Below are 12963 nucleotides of genomic sequence, written 5' to 3' on the forward strand. Positions count from 1 at the left end.
AATATCAGGACTTCCTCAAGAGATTGAGGCGTGTAAGCCCTCAGTGGGGTTGGAGTCGGCCATCTATATACATAGATACATCGTTACTTAGCCCTGTTCCTCGTGGAAAACCCTCCAGGTATATTTGAAGGGGGATGGGGGAGAGAGGGAGACGGAGAGAGAGAGGTCTGTCCCACAAACTATTTTAAATGACGTACCTTCTATCAATGAACTTTACGGAAGCATAAATGGCCACTTCGAGGAGGAGCACCCAGGTGAGTAAAATGGCTGCACACAGAACAGCAACGAAGAGCTTGTTCCGTGCAAGATATTGCAAAGAATTGAGGAGCCAGGGCGGAGGTGAGATGGAGATCCCCGGTGAGGAGCTATTAGTACTGGATAACTTCATCTATCGGCTGTACCTTCTCTGAATCAGAGGAAAAACGGGCAAGAGCTTGTGCAAATTGTATTTTGCTGCGGTGTGGTATATTATGCAGAACTAGTGAAATCTCTTAAGATTGTTCAAACAGGTAGCAGTAGTAGTTGTTGAGGGATGTAAGTTCAATTAAGGACTAGTGCCTTCCTTCCCATTTGGAAGGTGCATATAGTCTCTAGAATGCCAAGAAGAGATGCCCTACCTCAGCTGGCATAGAGTGATCATGTCGGTCATCATCACGTCTTGATGAACAGTATATAGCTTCACAATGACATAATACTGCCATAATCGTCGACTCATAAACAGGAGAATTTTCTGAACAGCTCGAATGCTTTTCTCAAAAAAAACTTTTGCTAAGGAACCGTCTGATCATGATCTACCACAACGACCACCCCGATCATACATTCCAGATGAGTAGCTTACTGCGACTACTCAGACGGTCACTTGCCCGCCGGGCCGAGCCAGTTCTGATAAAGATAGAAAACCATCTCGAGCGTACCGGAAGATGGAAGACGGCTCAACGAATGCGCTATAAGCAAGTCATTTGGCAGATGATAGACTGCACAAAAACTTGCGAGGCTGTGCTATTTCTGCTTGAAAATGATATGCGTCATCTTGAAATTCTGCAGAGGGAAGCATTCTTGAAAGCGGAATGTCAGTAAATTACTAAAACACAGCTATCTGAGGATGACCAGGAGCAACTCGAGGCTTGGTACAAAGAACTAGATGAGCTGACTCGCGAGCTCTGGCGGACCGAAAGAGAACAATATATCTACAGTCTGAAAGTTCCAAATTCGCCTTGTGGACGCGCGCTAAGTACAAGATGGAAGCACCCTGAAGGGCGCATGACATTGAATCTTCGTCGGGACTGTGCTGGGAGAGGAGGATGCTGTGGCCGCGACTGTGGATGTTGTGAGAGGCCACGGAGCAAGGACCGACCTTATGCCTTGGGTCATTGTACGGCTCAGTGCGGATGTTGTATCCGGGCTCGGGGATTCGAGCTTAATACTCCGGAGGATCAGGGTCTGGCAAGGGCTGGGTTTGATCGGAACAATTCCAGTGACCCGTATGCGATTGGAAGGGTTTGGGACTATATATTTGGGTGCGAATTGGTCTAAAGGTGAATATCATCGTGACCATGATGATGAACCCTAGTCACACAAACCGGTGACTCTCAACAATACAAATTGCTGACTACAATTCTTTCTACCTAAAAAGGCTCAATAAAGCTTGAGATTACCAGTAGATATGAAATGGGGTTATTGAAATCCTCAAAGTATGCGGTCGGAGTTAAGTTAGACCACGCCGAGCTGCAACCCGTAACGGGTGTAGTTGCGACTACTACTCAACAATCCCTTTTCCATTCTCTATCTCGCATCGTCTCGCTTCCACTTTATGACATGATTCTAGGCAGGTCTTCTGCATCAAAAGTCTGTCTTTTGTCTCGTGTATTATGTAGCTACCGTGTTATACATGGACACGATCATCTACGATCTAGCAAATGGGTGCGACGCGCATTATTCTCCCATAACAGCCATAGCGTCAACATTCCAGTTGGAAACAACGGTTCCATAGCACTCAAGTAGGTTGATAGATATACCACAGAAGACAATCCAGCCTCAGTACTGATAGCGAACTAAGAATAACCACACCTAATTCTAACTCACTGACGAAAAGACCCAATGAGCGCGTCATTATCAACCTTCCTGCAGGCCCAATCTTCAATCTTCTCCATTCTGAATCATCTGGACATGCCCTCCCTCAGGCAGCTAATGACAGCGAAAATAAACCCACTACAGAAGTCGAGCGACTGTCACAAATAGCCTCCATCACGTCCTCGACAATAGTAACAGTCAACTACCGCTTGGGCATTTCTCCTGCCACTCCTAACGAACTAACCCTCAACCAAAACCAATACAAATTCCCTACACCCATCCATGACACGCTCGCCGGGTTTGACTGGGTTCTGCAGACCCTTCAGCCCCATAGCCTAGGAATCCTAGGCACGCACATCGGCGGCTCGCTCGCACTCATGCTTTCCCTTACAGAAGCACGATCCATCGAAGCAGTAGCGGCCATTGACCCCATCTGCGACTGGACTTCTCTTGATGAGCATTGCATTCAACAGCCACCATCCTCTGATGCTAATGGAAATGTCCCAAGCAGCAGCAGTAGCAGAAAAGGCCCTCGCGGAGGAGGAACTGCGCCCCACGACCTTGTCCCTCTTCTCAAAGCAAGAAAGGAATACTTTTCCACTCCCGAGAGATATTTCGACGCATTTGCGTCGCCATTGCTATTTCTTCGCTCGCCAGGGAAGAATGTTCCTCGTTTCTTTCCGGAGTATCTTACTGGCCCGGAGTACCCGATCCCTGTTTTGAAGGCGAGAGAAAGTGTATCCACGGAGGATGATCTCATCGATTATTTTTGGGACGTGTATATCGGGGAAGAGGATAGCATGAGTGAGTCAGAGTCTACGGGCAGTGAGACGAAACGAAGTCCTCCTCGTCGGCGAAAGGCGCTCTCCCGATGGCCTCCATTCGGTCTCGATTACGGGAATAGTGGTCCGGCGTGGCAGAGTCCTAGCCACGGGGTTAGGCGGCTCGAGATGGAACTCCCTTGGGTGAGAATATTTACTCAAGCTGTGCCTGAATCTGAGGACCAAATCGGCAACTCGGAAGTGAGGCAGAACCAAGGGTCATCCACAAAGAGAAATAAAACGTCCAGCGTATTGTTACAGCAGGCCCATGACATGGTCGATGTCATGCGAAGATCTTGCTTTTGGGGGCGTGAAAAGGGATACAGCGAGAGGAGAGTGACTCTCACTCGGTACTCGCAGGATGAAAGGGAATTGGCGGGCCTCTGGTTACGGGAAAAGACGTCGGATTGAAGACGCAGTATACTCCTTGCGACGCTGGATATATAGGGCGTTAGAATATGCCATTGATTGTTTTTACACGTTGAAAAAAAAAACAAAGACAAACAAGAAAAAGGAAACAAAAAGGAAGCCTCATTCTTCAATCATCAGTTTGTCGTCGGCCTCATCAGCCATAATTGAGGCCTCCAAGGCCGCGACCTTCTCCCTCTTTCTCTTCAGCTCCTCCTCCTTGATGGCGGCTCGGAGGCGGGCAATCTCCTTCTTCTTTAGATCCATATATTAGAATATGCTTCTATTGACTTTATCTTTTTTAGGCGAGTTGATATTACCTTCTCCGCGGCGGACATCTTCGTGATGTCTCTCTGCTCTTTGGCAGGCTTCTTCGGCTTCTCAACCCGGGCACGTTTGCGGGGACCAGCCCCAGAGAAACTCCCAGCGAGGAAAACAGCGTTGTGGAAGATGGCCTATGCACGCCGCCAAGATTAGCATCATAACCTATAATGTACTTCATATTCTTAATCTTAAAAAGATAGGACATACTTGGGTAGGATGCTCCATTTTTATCAAGAAGGACTTGATTTCTGGGAGGGAGGGACCGATATAATAGTGACAGGAATTGAAGTAAGCTTCGAAGCTCCCTAATAAACTCAACAAAGTTCAGCAGGGTGAATAGTAGGTAGAATATAGTAAACCAAACCTTTGCTACCCAGGCATGTAGGCCGTACACGAGTTACAGCAACTACTCGTAGGGGCAGACATAGGACAGACTAATTGCTCAACCTGCAAAGAGCAAGGGCTTAATATCAGTGGTGCATTTCGAGTAGCATGATGTTGAACATTAGGTCCTTCGGAGTGGAATATGATTGAGGAAGGCAACACTCGTTTGTCGATGGTGAGTCTTTGGGATGTTGGTGTTATGAGTGAATAAGATACTGGCTAGTAGTGAATCGCAACAGTAATCCGCAACTAGTAGTAGTCAGGTAACACTATGGATATGTTTATATATTGAACGAGTACTCCCCATTTCTTGCACCTCTCTTGAATCGGCGTCTCACAACATTTTTTTTTCTAGCAATCTTGCAAAAAGGAAACCTCTAAACGTCGACTCTTATTACATCAGTTCAAAATGCAGCAGGGACCCCCACCTCAGACCTTACGGTACTACCAGTGCCCTCCGATCCAGAGATATATAACGGAAATCGCAATAGGCCAGCATCAGCCTCAGAAGCCGGTCGACCATGCCTGGCAGAATATCCTGCAGCATTACTTCCGAACCTCTCATTACTCTGTAGAGAGGTCAGAATAACTTAATTACCCTCCGTCGAAGAGTAAAACTGATGTCTCTGTGGTCAATTTTAGGAACAATGGCTTCCACGAGGTCATTGTAGTCGAAGCCAAGAAGCCCACAGGAAGGGCCCCGACCGAGCATAAGTGGAATGGAGTCCGGCAACAGCTCCAAAAAGACAACATGTTAGCCTTCAGAAACAGGCTAGACAACGTACAGACCATGTACGGAGTTGCAGCAGTTGGGTCTCGTGCTCGATTTTACGTCTTGTTTATGAATCAGAATGTTCTGGTTTCAGATACCCAGGACGGGATTCTTGCTAACGACGAGGTGGTGGATCTGCGTGATGATGAGCAGAATATCCATCTCTTGCTGGAAGCAAAGTTGGCGAGGATTAACAACTGTCAGAATAACAACTGATTATTGGGTTGGTTTCTGCGACGGTAAATGGGGATGACACTTGGGACATACTTTTAATCTGCCAGGACTACGGGCTTGGTGCTGTCGCTTGTCACGTCTGTGTCATTTCCCCTCAGTTCGGCTGGTCCGGACTGGGGCATCCTCTTTTCGGCTTGTCCGGGAGCAGGGAGTCCGAGTACTTCGTCAGGGCAATGGGATATGGGGTTGTCTTTGATGTTAGAAAGGCATCTTCAAGTATGCGCCACTGGTCGTTGTGGGCAGAAGTGCAATAGATGTGTGTTTACAGGCCTTATAAACCACACTGATTATTTAGTATGGATATGAAAGCAATATATTGTATTAGGCTCAATTAGATGGGGCTGAAACGTGACTGATGGATTCGGTTTGCTGGATTGGATGAATACATGGTGTATACGAGCTGAATTATATGCGCTGAGGTTGCCTACGAGATAATAGACAATGAGACAATCTGAAACTCGAAGTATACATAAACAGAATGGGACCATATCTACAACCAATCCCCAGGCCAATTTGGAACTTATTCAGTAGCTGCACTCGCCGACGGATCATCCATGTCAAGTGACGCCTCGACATCATCCTCCGGCACGGGACGCAGAACCTCCAGAGACAACTGAGGATCTTTCGAGTAGACCCTCAAACCAACCACACAGACAGCATTCCATGGATCGCTATTAGCATCGCCTTCGCCGGCGCTGTTAACGGATTTGACTGGTGTGCGGATTTCTTCAACTGGCACTTCGTCAGAAGACATATCGAGTTCAGAGTCAAATTCGAATCCCTCCAGGAATTCAGCGTTTGCAGCATGATCTGAAGAAGTGTTCTTGACCCGGACGGATAGAGAAGTCTTGCTTTCGCGTCGAACGCAGTGGTCCGGGTCATGACCGTCCTCAAGTGAGATAGAAGGTATAGAGGCTTTCCTAGTGAGCTTAAGTTCGTTGACTGGTAGTTGAACAGGTCCGTCGGGAACAACTTCCTCAGATGGGCTGTCTTCCCTGACAAGTTGTTGTTTCCTGCTTGATTTAGCAGAGAATCTTTTGTCCAGTCTCTTATGTCTGGCTTCGAGCTTCCTCGCCCGGACCCACTCTTTCTGCAATCTCTCCTTAGTCTCTTCTCTCCGTTTCCTGCGTTCAGCTGCTTTTCGCCGTTCTTCGCGTTCTTGACGTGCTCGTTTCTCCTTTTCGGTTTCGTGAACGATACCCTTTGCGTGCGCTAAGTCGTAGGAAAGTCCTATCTGGAGTAGTTTGCTGCGCCGAGTGGGAGCTAGGCGACGGACGACTTCTTCGACAGGGAGCTTCTCTTTGTTTCGGTACGCTGTAACTTTCATGAGGACGTGGTAGCGTCCGGCTTCGAGGTCGACTTCGACGTTGACGGATCGCCACATTAGCTCGTTGCCGTGGCTGCGGACGAAGTAGTCGTCTTCGCCTTCTTTCTGGAGTCGGAATTTGAGGTCGAAGTTGTATTCGCCAGACAGGCCTTTGTAGTATCGTTCGTCGAGCTTGGGGGTATGGTTAGTTGAGTTAGGAGGGTTGAGGTTATGGGTTGTGCGCACCTGGGAGAGAACGATCACGGCAGGGCCAGCTGTCTTCACATCTAGTACAAACTTTGTGCTGTGGTACGTTGCCGACCACGGGACGTTCAGGCTTGTCCACTGCTGGGTTACGGTCCAGTCGTCGTTGAAAAGACGGATTCGGTCGAAGTGTTGGTATTTCTTTAAGAGGTCATCGTAGGAAATCCAGAAGAACTTGTAACTGTAAGTATGGCTTTACACATAAAAGGTAGGTGACTTACGCCGTCATTGCCAAACCTGTGTCCCAGTTTCTCCATCCATTCTGGTGTCCATTGCTCGGAGCCATCGCTCCACGCTCCTGTCCATTCCTTTTTACCCCAGGGGTTTCTGGATTGTGTAAGCTATCTTTATATGATAGAAAAGTGCTTATACGTACCTTAGCCGTAGCAAACGCTGACCATCAACTTCCCTCGCTTCCATAATCGAGTATGAGTGGTTCTCACAGATACCTTTCCTATCTCTCGGAGGCCCAGTATATTCCGGCTCCAGCCAGTTGGCAAATATACCCGTGCCGCAGCCGAAGAGAAACTCCTGGTTGACGTGCATGAGTTCCTCTTTCCAAAACCGGTCCTTGTCAAGAATATTGCTGGTGAGTACATCAGAAGTGACACCACCGGTGAGGTCCTCAAGCGCTTCCCTGGGGAATTGTTAGCGCTCGAGCAAATATGGTACCTGGAAGTGTCGTACCCAACAAACCCGCCTTCAATGGCGGAGTAGTCGCCATGGGCCTTAGCATACGCCTTTTCCAGCAACGGCAGCCAAGTCTCATTTTCATCTGCGCATTGAGCGAAATATAGAGCCCGCGACCCAGTCTGCCAAACTTTACGATACTCTTCCTCCGTGTCGATTCGATTGATATCATCCCAGATTGATCGTTCCTCCACAGACTCATCGTAATCGGCGGCACGAAGATAAAGTTTGTCATCCACGATGCATTGCTGCCATTCACCGTCTAGGAGAATATCAGCGTTCTAATTCCCCTCGATCCGGACAGTGGCTCACCTCTGTAAAACAAGAACCCATACACTCCAACCTTCTCATTGCGAGCGACACAAATCTTCTCAATTAATCCTTGTTTGTTTCCCATGGTACACAGCGCGGCCATGAACCAACAGTCGCCATCGCGACCTTGACGAACGTCCGAGGCAGTGGGCCCGTTGATGTAGAATTCCGGTTTCTCGAATATTTCCTTCGGAAGATAACTCCATCAGCAATTGTATCATCTCATGGACCATACTCTCGAGCCAAGATATTACTTACTGTTACTCTCTTGACGCCCCGTGGAAGCATCTCTAGGTTCTCCTCATCCAAACCTTCTAAATAATTCCTCCTCCGGCATTTCAAGTCGACCTCGATGTCGAAGTGGGGGTCGGTGTACTTCTGATTCAATCGCTCACATTCCCTTGCAATACGCTCCACAGCGCGCTGACACTCCGCTCGAGCCTGTTCATACGACTTCGAGGCATGTTGTCCTTGGACTATACCCGAGGGCGTCCTGGCAGCTTTGTTGCGCGCATACGGATTGTCTGGCAGAACTGTATGGACCAATCCTGGAAACTTGGAATTAAAGCCATTCCAGAACTGCTGCATTATTTCCTGTGGTGGCTGGGTTGGCCTTTTGCGCATTCGACTCTCTGATCGTGAGGAAGGAGGAGGGGTATAGACCAAGTCTTGATGGTCGTCGCAGTCCATGATTAGAGTTATTTATTATATGAGCGACGAGAAATAGATGCTCTTTTGTATGGGATAAATAAGCGGACGAGGGAACATGAACACGAAGAGGATAACTACCAATGCTTCAACTCCTGCTTGCATTTTCAGCGCACACGCCCCGCCTTAATAGTCAGGAGTCCTCGAGGACCCCTCGTGTCTCTATCCGAGGCTGAGCAAATCATAGTTAACCTGCTTGACCCTGGTAAGCATCAAAGCGCCCCTAAAGCACCGCCAATAACGTTAGCCAATAGGCATACTTGATTCTCACTGCTTTTGCCGCCGCCGGGGGTAGCTAGCCTTGCGCGATATAGTCATATGTGATCAGCTGGCAGCTGAGGGATCAGCGAAGTTGCATGCACGTTTATGCACGCTGTTCATGGTGAAACAGACTATAGCCGTTCGTGTTGGCAGACTGAGGTGTGGGTAGGGCACATGGGCTGAGACTCAGCTTGTAAGCATCTTATGTTTGAAACCCTGTTACTGAAAAGCCACGGATGTGATAGATGCCGTGCTTACGGGCCAAAAGAGTCAGATACACTGGCGTCAACTCACATTCAGCTAGATTGTCGCTATCAGTGGTGATTATTAATAGAAGAGTCAAGCGCTTGCATGCAAAATACGAGGGGTCCCTCCAGCGGTAAAGTAAGCGCTCGGACACGGGATCATCGGTTCGGCTGGCTCTCTTAGCTCATTGGGTTGGAGAGGCATCTCCACCTTGGCGATTGAGGAAGAAAAGGTAAACTTCGAGGCTGCTGAGGTCGTTGCAAGGTGTCAAGGAAATAGAAGTCCGAGCCATGGCCGGATAGGACCGAGTCTTGGTACACCACGTGGATGTCATGGGGCCAGGACCAGGGGAAGAGAAAATACCAGCCGCAAGGCTGCCTCATATTTCGGGAGTTGATGGATGTCACACCCATAATATTGCTATTAAAAGAATACTATTTTTCTTTTGGCAGTTACTCATTTATGGGTATGTACGCATAACTCAAAAACACTCCTTGTAATATCCAGTATCCTGATCTCGTCCCTTCCAGACCACTCCGCAAGCAACGCCATGAATAAAAGAACACATACAAACAGAAGGAAAACCTAGGGCATCACAAAAGATATAAAAAGTAGAGATACTGGGAGAAGTGCAGGCACAGAGCCTGTAAAAAAAACCTGGTCGGACCTGAATAACGTCCATTGCATCTGCCGCATTTGTCCACATGATACGTACACCAACACTAATGGATGATGCGCAAGGTAGACCGGCTAGTTGAAGCCATTCCTCCGGGCACGTCCTGAGTAGTAGGCACTGCCGTTCCGGAAGTAGGGATGCATGCAGGCCTGCTTGGCAGAAATTCGTCGTGCAGGATCATACTCGAGAAGAGCATCGAGGAGGTCCAGACCATCCTCTTCAAGGTCAGGAACGAGTGCACGGGTTTCATCACGTTTCCACTTAGGGAAAGTGGGTTTGTAGTCGGGGAAAGAGGTGACGCCGGGCCAGATGGTTTCATCTGGGGTACCGAGGAGACTGTGATCCAGGGAGGTTAGATGTTGGACTCTTCGCACGAGAAAATAAGGGAAGCATACCGGAAGATCTTGAAGATCTCGTCGATCTCCGAATCACCAGGGAACAAAGGCTTGCGAGTGCACATCTCCGCGAAAATGGCACCACAGGACCACATGTCTACGCCGGTCGAGTACTGACGACCACCCAAGAGAATCTCAGGGGAGCGGTACCAAAGGGTGACAACCTGAGGAAGGTCAATAACACATTACAATGAGACAGGCCTGATACGTTGTAGAAATACCTCATGAGTGTAGGTTCTCAGGGGAACACCAAAAGCTCTAGCCAATCCAAAGTCCGCCAGCTTAAGATTGCCATCACGGTCAATCAGGAGGTTCTGGGGCTTGAGATCACGGTGTAGAATACGGTGGCTGTGGCAGTAACGAATACCCTCCACTAGCTGAGCCATGAACTTCTTGACCATGGCATCGCCAAGACCCATGTTCTTGCTCAAAGCAGAGCCTTCCGGAAGAGCTTTGCCTCGGCCACCTTCGCTGACAGGAAGAGCCTCCATATACTTCTTGAGGTCGAGATCGAGGAATTCGAAGACGAGATATAGCTTGTGGCCATCGGCATGCACAATGTTCAGGAGTCGCACAATGTTGGGATCGCTCATCTCCTTGAGTAGGGAAATTTCACGGATGGCTGTGCTAGGAACGCCTTCATCCTCCGCCTCTAGTCGAATCTTCTTGAGGGCGACAATCCGATTGGGATGGGTGAGCTCGCGAGCCTTGTAGACAACGCCATAGGTTCCTACAACAAGCAGATTCGAGTCAGTCTCGGATCCAAATAGAGGGAGGGCGATCGGATAAGAGTCGGATCAAGAGAAAGTACAATTGTTATCGGCCTTGAGGTGGACGTACCTTCTCCAATCTTCTCGATCTTCTGGTAGTTCTCCATGATGAAATATGTCGCTGATTTCCTTGCTTCCTCACACAATCACTTTAATCTGATATATCCGATAATTGAATTGAGCGTACACAGCGTGTTGTCCTGTCTACCAGCACGCGGGGTACAGGAAACAAAGGAGGCTGCACGACGACGGCGTTGGGTTGCCGGGGAAGAACAGAAGGCGTCAAGCAGAATGCGAGGAGTTTGGGGGCACAATGGAGTTGACAGCAAGCGAGACAGGAGTCAATTCCCAAATAAGAAGCAGACTCAAGGGTCCAAAGAGCGAAACCAGCCTCGTCCCGAGCGTGACTTACCTTAAACTTACCTGGAATGGGCTATGAGATCTGAAGCAGTTCAACTTGGAGTCTTTTCATCCCTGCTGGTGGGGAGCCCAAGGCGGTCAGCAACGGCCGTACACAAACAAACCCGCGCGTCCCAAGGCGGTGAGCGCGTGGACAGCTGACCCTTTTTTCGTTGGTTGCCGCCAGTGGCTTTTTTTTCCCGCTTCAAGTTGGAAGTTTGGAACGAGCCCGCCGGATGGCAAACTTTCATTCTTTTCTCACGATCAAAGTTATCCAGATCGGTTCATTCACCTACAGGAAGGCGGAGTCTCTGGGCTTTCACGTAGATATGCAATAGTCTGGACAAGACTACGTGGACTAACACTACTACTGCGGCTGTCTATTGACTTATGAGTTGTCAGCTGCATAGTTTATCCTAATGCCGCATATCAAGGATTTGAATGCCCATGAGCGTCCCCCAGAGGGCATCAAGCAGCGTTATAAGCAATACCAAAAGTCCACGCTTACGGAGATAGAGTCTGACGACAGTATCATCGATCTGCAGTCCTTGGACCCTCAAAATCTCCCAGAGGAAATCTCCTTAACGCAATGGATTTCCAGCGCAGATTTTGAGCCTGTATTTGACCAATTCCTCGGCACGAACCAGGATCTGCAGGGTGCTCGGCCTGCTAGGGATGTCCCTGTTTTCAGCCATCGTGCTATTTCCGGTTAGCATTATTGCCCCATGGCACTCCATTGTAGAAAACCTCTGTTGACATGCTGTAGGTCTGCAAGTGATTCCCTCATTGCTTCCACCCGCAGTTCAGGTCGAGTTGTTATCTCGTCTGTTCCACCGGGATTTGTCTAACCCTCGGCATCAAACCAACCTTCATCTGCACTATGATATCACCTATCCTAGTGCGGTGAACGAGGTTGAAGCGGTCTCGGCCGATATTAGTCCAGTAGGCGCTTATCCTCCGTCTTTCTTTGGAGATGATCCAGCCCGTGCCATAGAGCCTAAAGATCCAAATGTGCACAAACCACTTACTGTCCAGAGCATACTGAACAGAAAGCTACGCTGGGTTACTCTAGGTGGCCAATATGACTGGACCGCCAAGGTGTATCCGTCGGAGCGCCCTCCCGAATTCCCCAGGGACATTGCAAAGCTCTTGCATGCGATGTTCCCTGCCACTGAAGCTCAGGCTGCTATTCTCAATGTCTATTCTGCTGGTGACCACCTCAGTCCCCATCGCGACGTCAGCGAGGATTGTGATGTAGGCCTGATTAGTGTCAGCTTTGGTTGCGATGGCCTGTTCTTAATCAGTCATGACGATGGCGAAGATTGTGAAATTATTCGCCTTCGCTCCGGAGATGCGGTGTATATGGATGGCACCTCACGTTTTGCTTGGCATGCAGTACCGAAGATTGTGCCGAATACTTGTCCTGCATGGCTTGCTAATTGGCCATCAAGCCCGCATGACGGTGCAGCTACCCAGTATGATACTTGGAGAGGTTGGATGTCGGGCAAGAGAGTTAACCTCAACGTTCGACAAATGGAATCTGCGAAGCCTCATGATTGAATCCGAAGCAAAGTCTTACAAAGCGCAACCGTGATGGGCTTGACCAGGTGCAGCATAGCTTTGAATATATGCAACGAGCGATCATTGGCAGCTTATCAAGCTGCGCAGTTCTTCAAAGCCAATGGAGGGATGGACGGCACTATTCTATACCGCAGGAGCAAGGAACTAGTGCATCTATTCTTTCGAGGTTTATCTTTTCCAATACTCATGGATATTGAGTGTGGGAAGTACGCCAATGCTCTCTTGAAATAGGAGCTTCTATCCAAGACACGTGGGTTAAGAGTTGAGAATCCTGCTATCGGCAGGGTGGTATAGCTGGTGAGATAGAACCTTGGTCCAGCAGGCTGGCTTGGGTATTTACTG

General features: G+C 48.8%; 6 protein-coding genes across 6 annotated transcripts; 3 read left to right on the forward strand and 3 right to left on the reverse strand.

The window, feature by feature from the left end:
- Positions 1-1916: 1916 nt before the first annotated feature.
- AtWU_06594 (uncharacterized protein) lies at positions 1917-3302 on the forward strand (the record flags this gene model as incomplete). The annotated part of the gene is made up of 3 exons (XM_035501703.1): positions 1917-1920; positions 1970-1997; positions 2057-3302. The coding sequence occupies 3 exons, from the start codon at positions 1917-1919 to the stop codon at positions 3300-3302; spliced, it is 1278 nt and encodes a 425-aa protein (XP_035357596.1).
- A 120-nt stretch (positions 3303-3422) lies between these two features.
- Positions 3423-3848, reverse strand: AtWU_06595 (uncharacterized protein; the record flags this gene model as incomplete). The annotated part of the gene is made up of 3 exons (XM_035501704.1): positions 3423-3554; positions 3620-3754; positions 3831-3848. The coding sequence occupies 3 exons, from the start codon at positions 3846-3848 to the stop codon at positions 3423-3425; spliced, it is 285 nt and encodes a 94-aa protein (XP_035357597.1).
- A 568-nt stretch (positions 3849-4416) lies between these two features.
- AtWU_06596 (putative integral membrane protein) lies at positions 4417-4995 on the forward strand (the record flags this gene model as incomplete). Its single annotated transcript, XM_035501705.1, has 2 exons — positions 4417-4586; positions 4650-4995. The coding sequence occupies 2 exons, from the start codon at positions 4417-4419 to the stop codon at positions 4993-4995; spliced, it is 516 nt and encodes a 171-aa protein (XP_035357598.1).
- Positions 4996-5533: 538 nt separating this feature from the next.
- AtWU_06597 (calpain-like protein) lies at positions 5534-8275 on the reverse strand (the record flags this gene model as incomplete). Its single annotated transcript, XM_035501706.1, has 7 exons — positions 5534-6511; positions 6566-6757; positions 6805-6910; positions 6960-7220; positions 7271-7535; positions 7586-7772; positions 7844-8275. 7 exons carry the CDS (start codon positions 8273-8275, stop codon positions 5534-5536), a joined length of 2421 nt encoding a protein of 806 aa, XP_035357599.1.
- Positions 8276-9550: 1275 nt separating this feature from the next.
- Positions 9551-10748, reverse strand: nimX (cyclin-dependent serine/threonine-protein kinase CDC28; the record flags this gene model as incomplete). The annotated part of the gene is made up of 4 exons (XM_035501707.1): positions 9551-9812; positions 9872-10035; positions 10093-10601; positions 10712-10748. 4 exons carry the CDS (start codon positions 10746-10748, stop codon positions 9551-9553), a joined length of 972 nt encoding a protein of 323 aa, XP_035357600.1.
- Positions 10749-11459: 711 nt separating this feature from the next.
- Positions 11460-12600, forward strand: alkB (oxidoreductase, 2OG-Fe(II) oxygenase family; the record flags this gene model as incomplete). The annotated part of the gene is made up of 2 exons (XM_035501708.1): positions 11460-11748; positions 11807-12600. The coding sequence occupies 2 exons, from the start codon at positions 11460-11462 to the stop codon at positions 12598-12600; spliced, it is 1083 nt and encodes a 360-aa protein (XP_035357601.1).
- Between the last annotated feature and the right edge of the window lie 363 nt (positions 12601-12963).

The sequence above is a fragment of the Aspergillus tubingensis genome (genome assembly GCF_013340325.1).
Source record: "Aspergillus tubingensis WU-2223L DNA, scaffold_8, whole genome shotgun sequence".
Classification (NCBI taxonomy): Eukaryota; Fungi; Ascomycota; class Eurotiomycetes; order Eurotiales; family Aspergillaceae; genus Aspergillus; species Aspergillus tubingensis.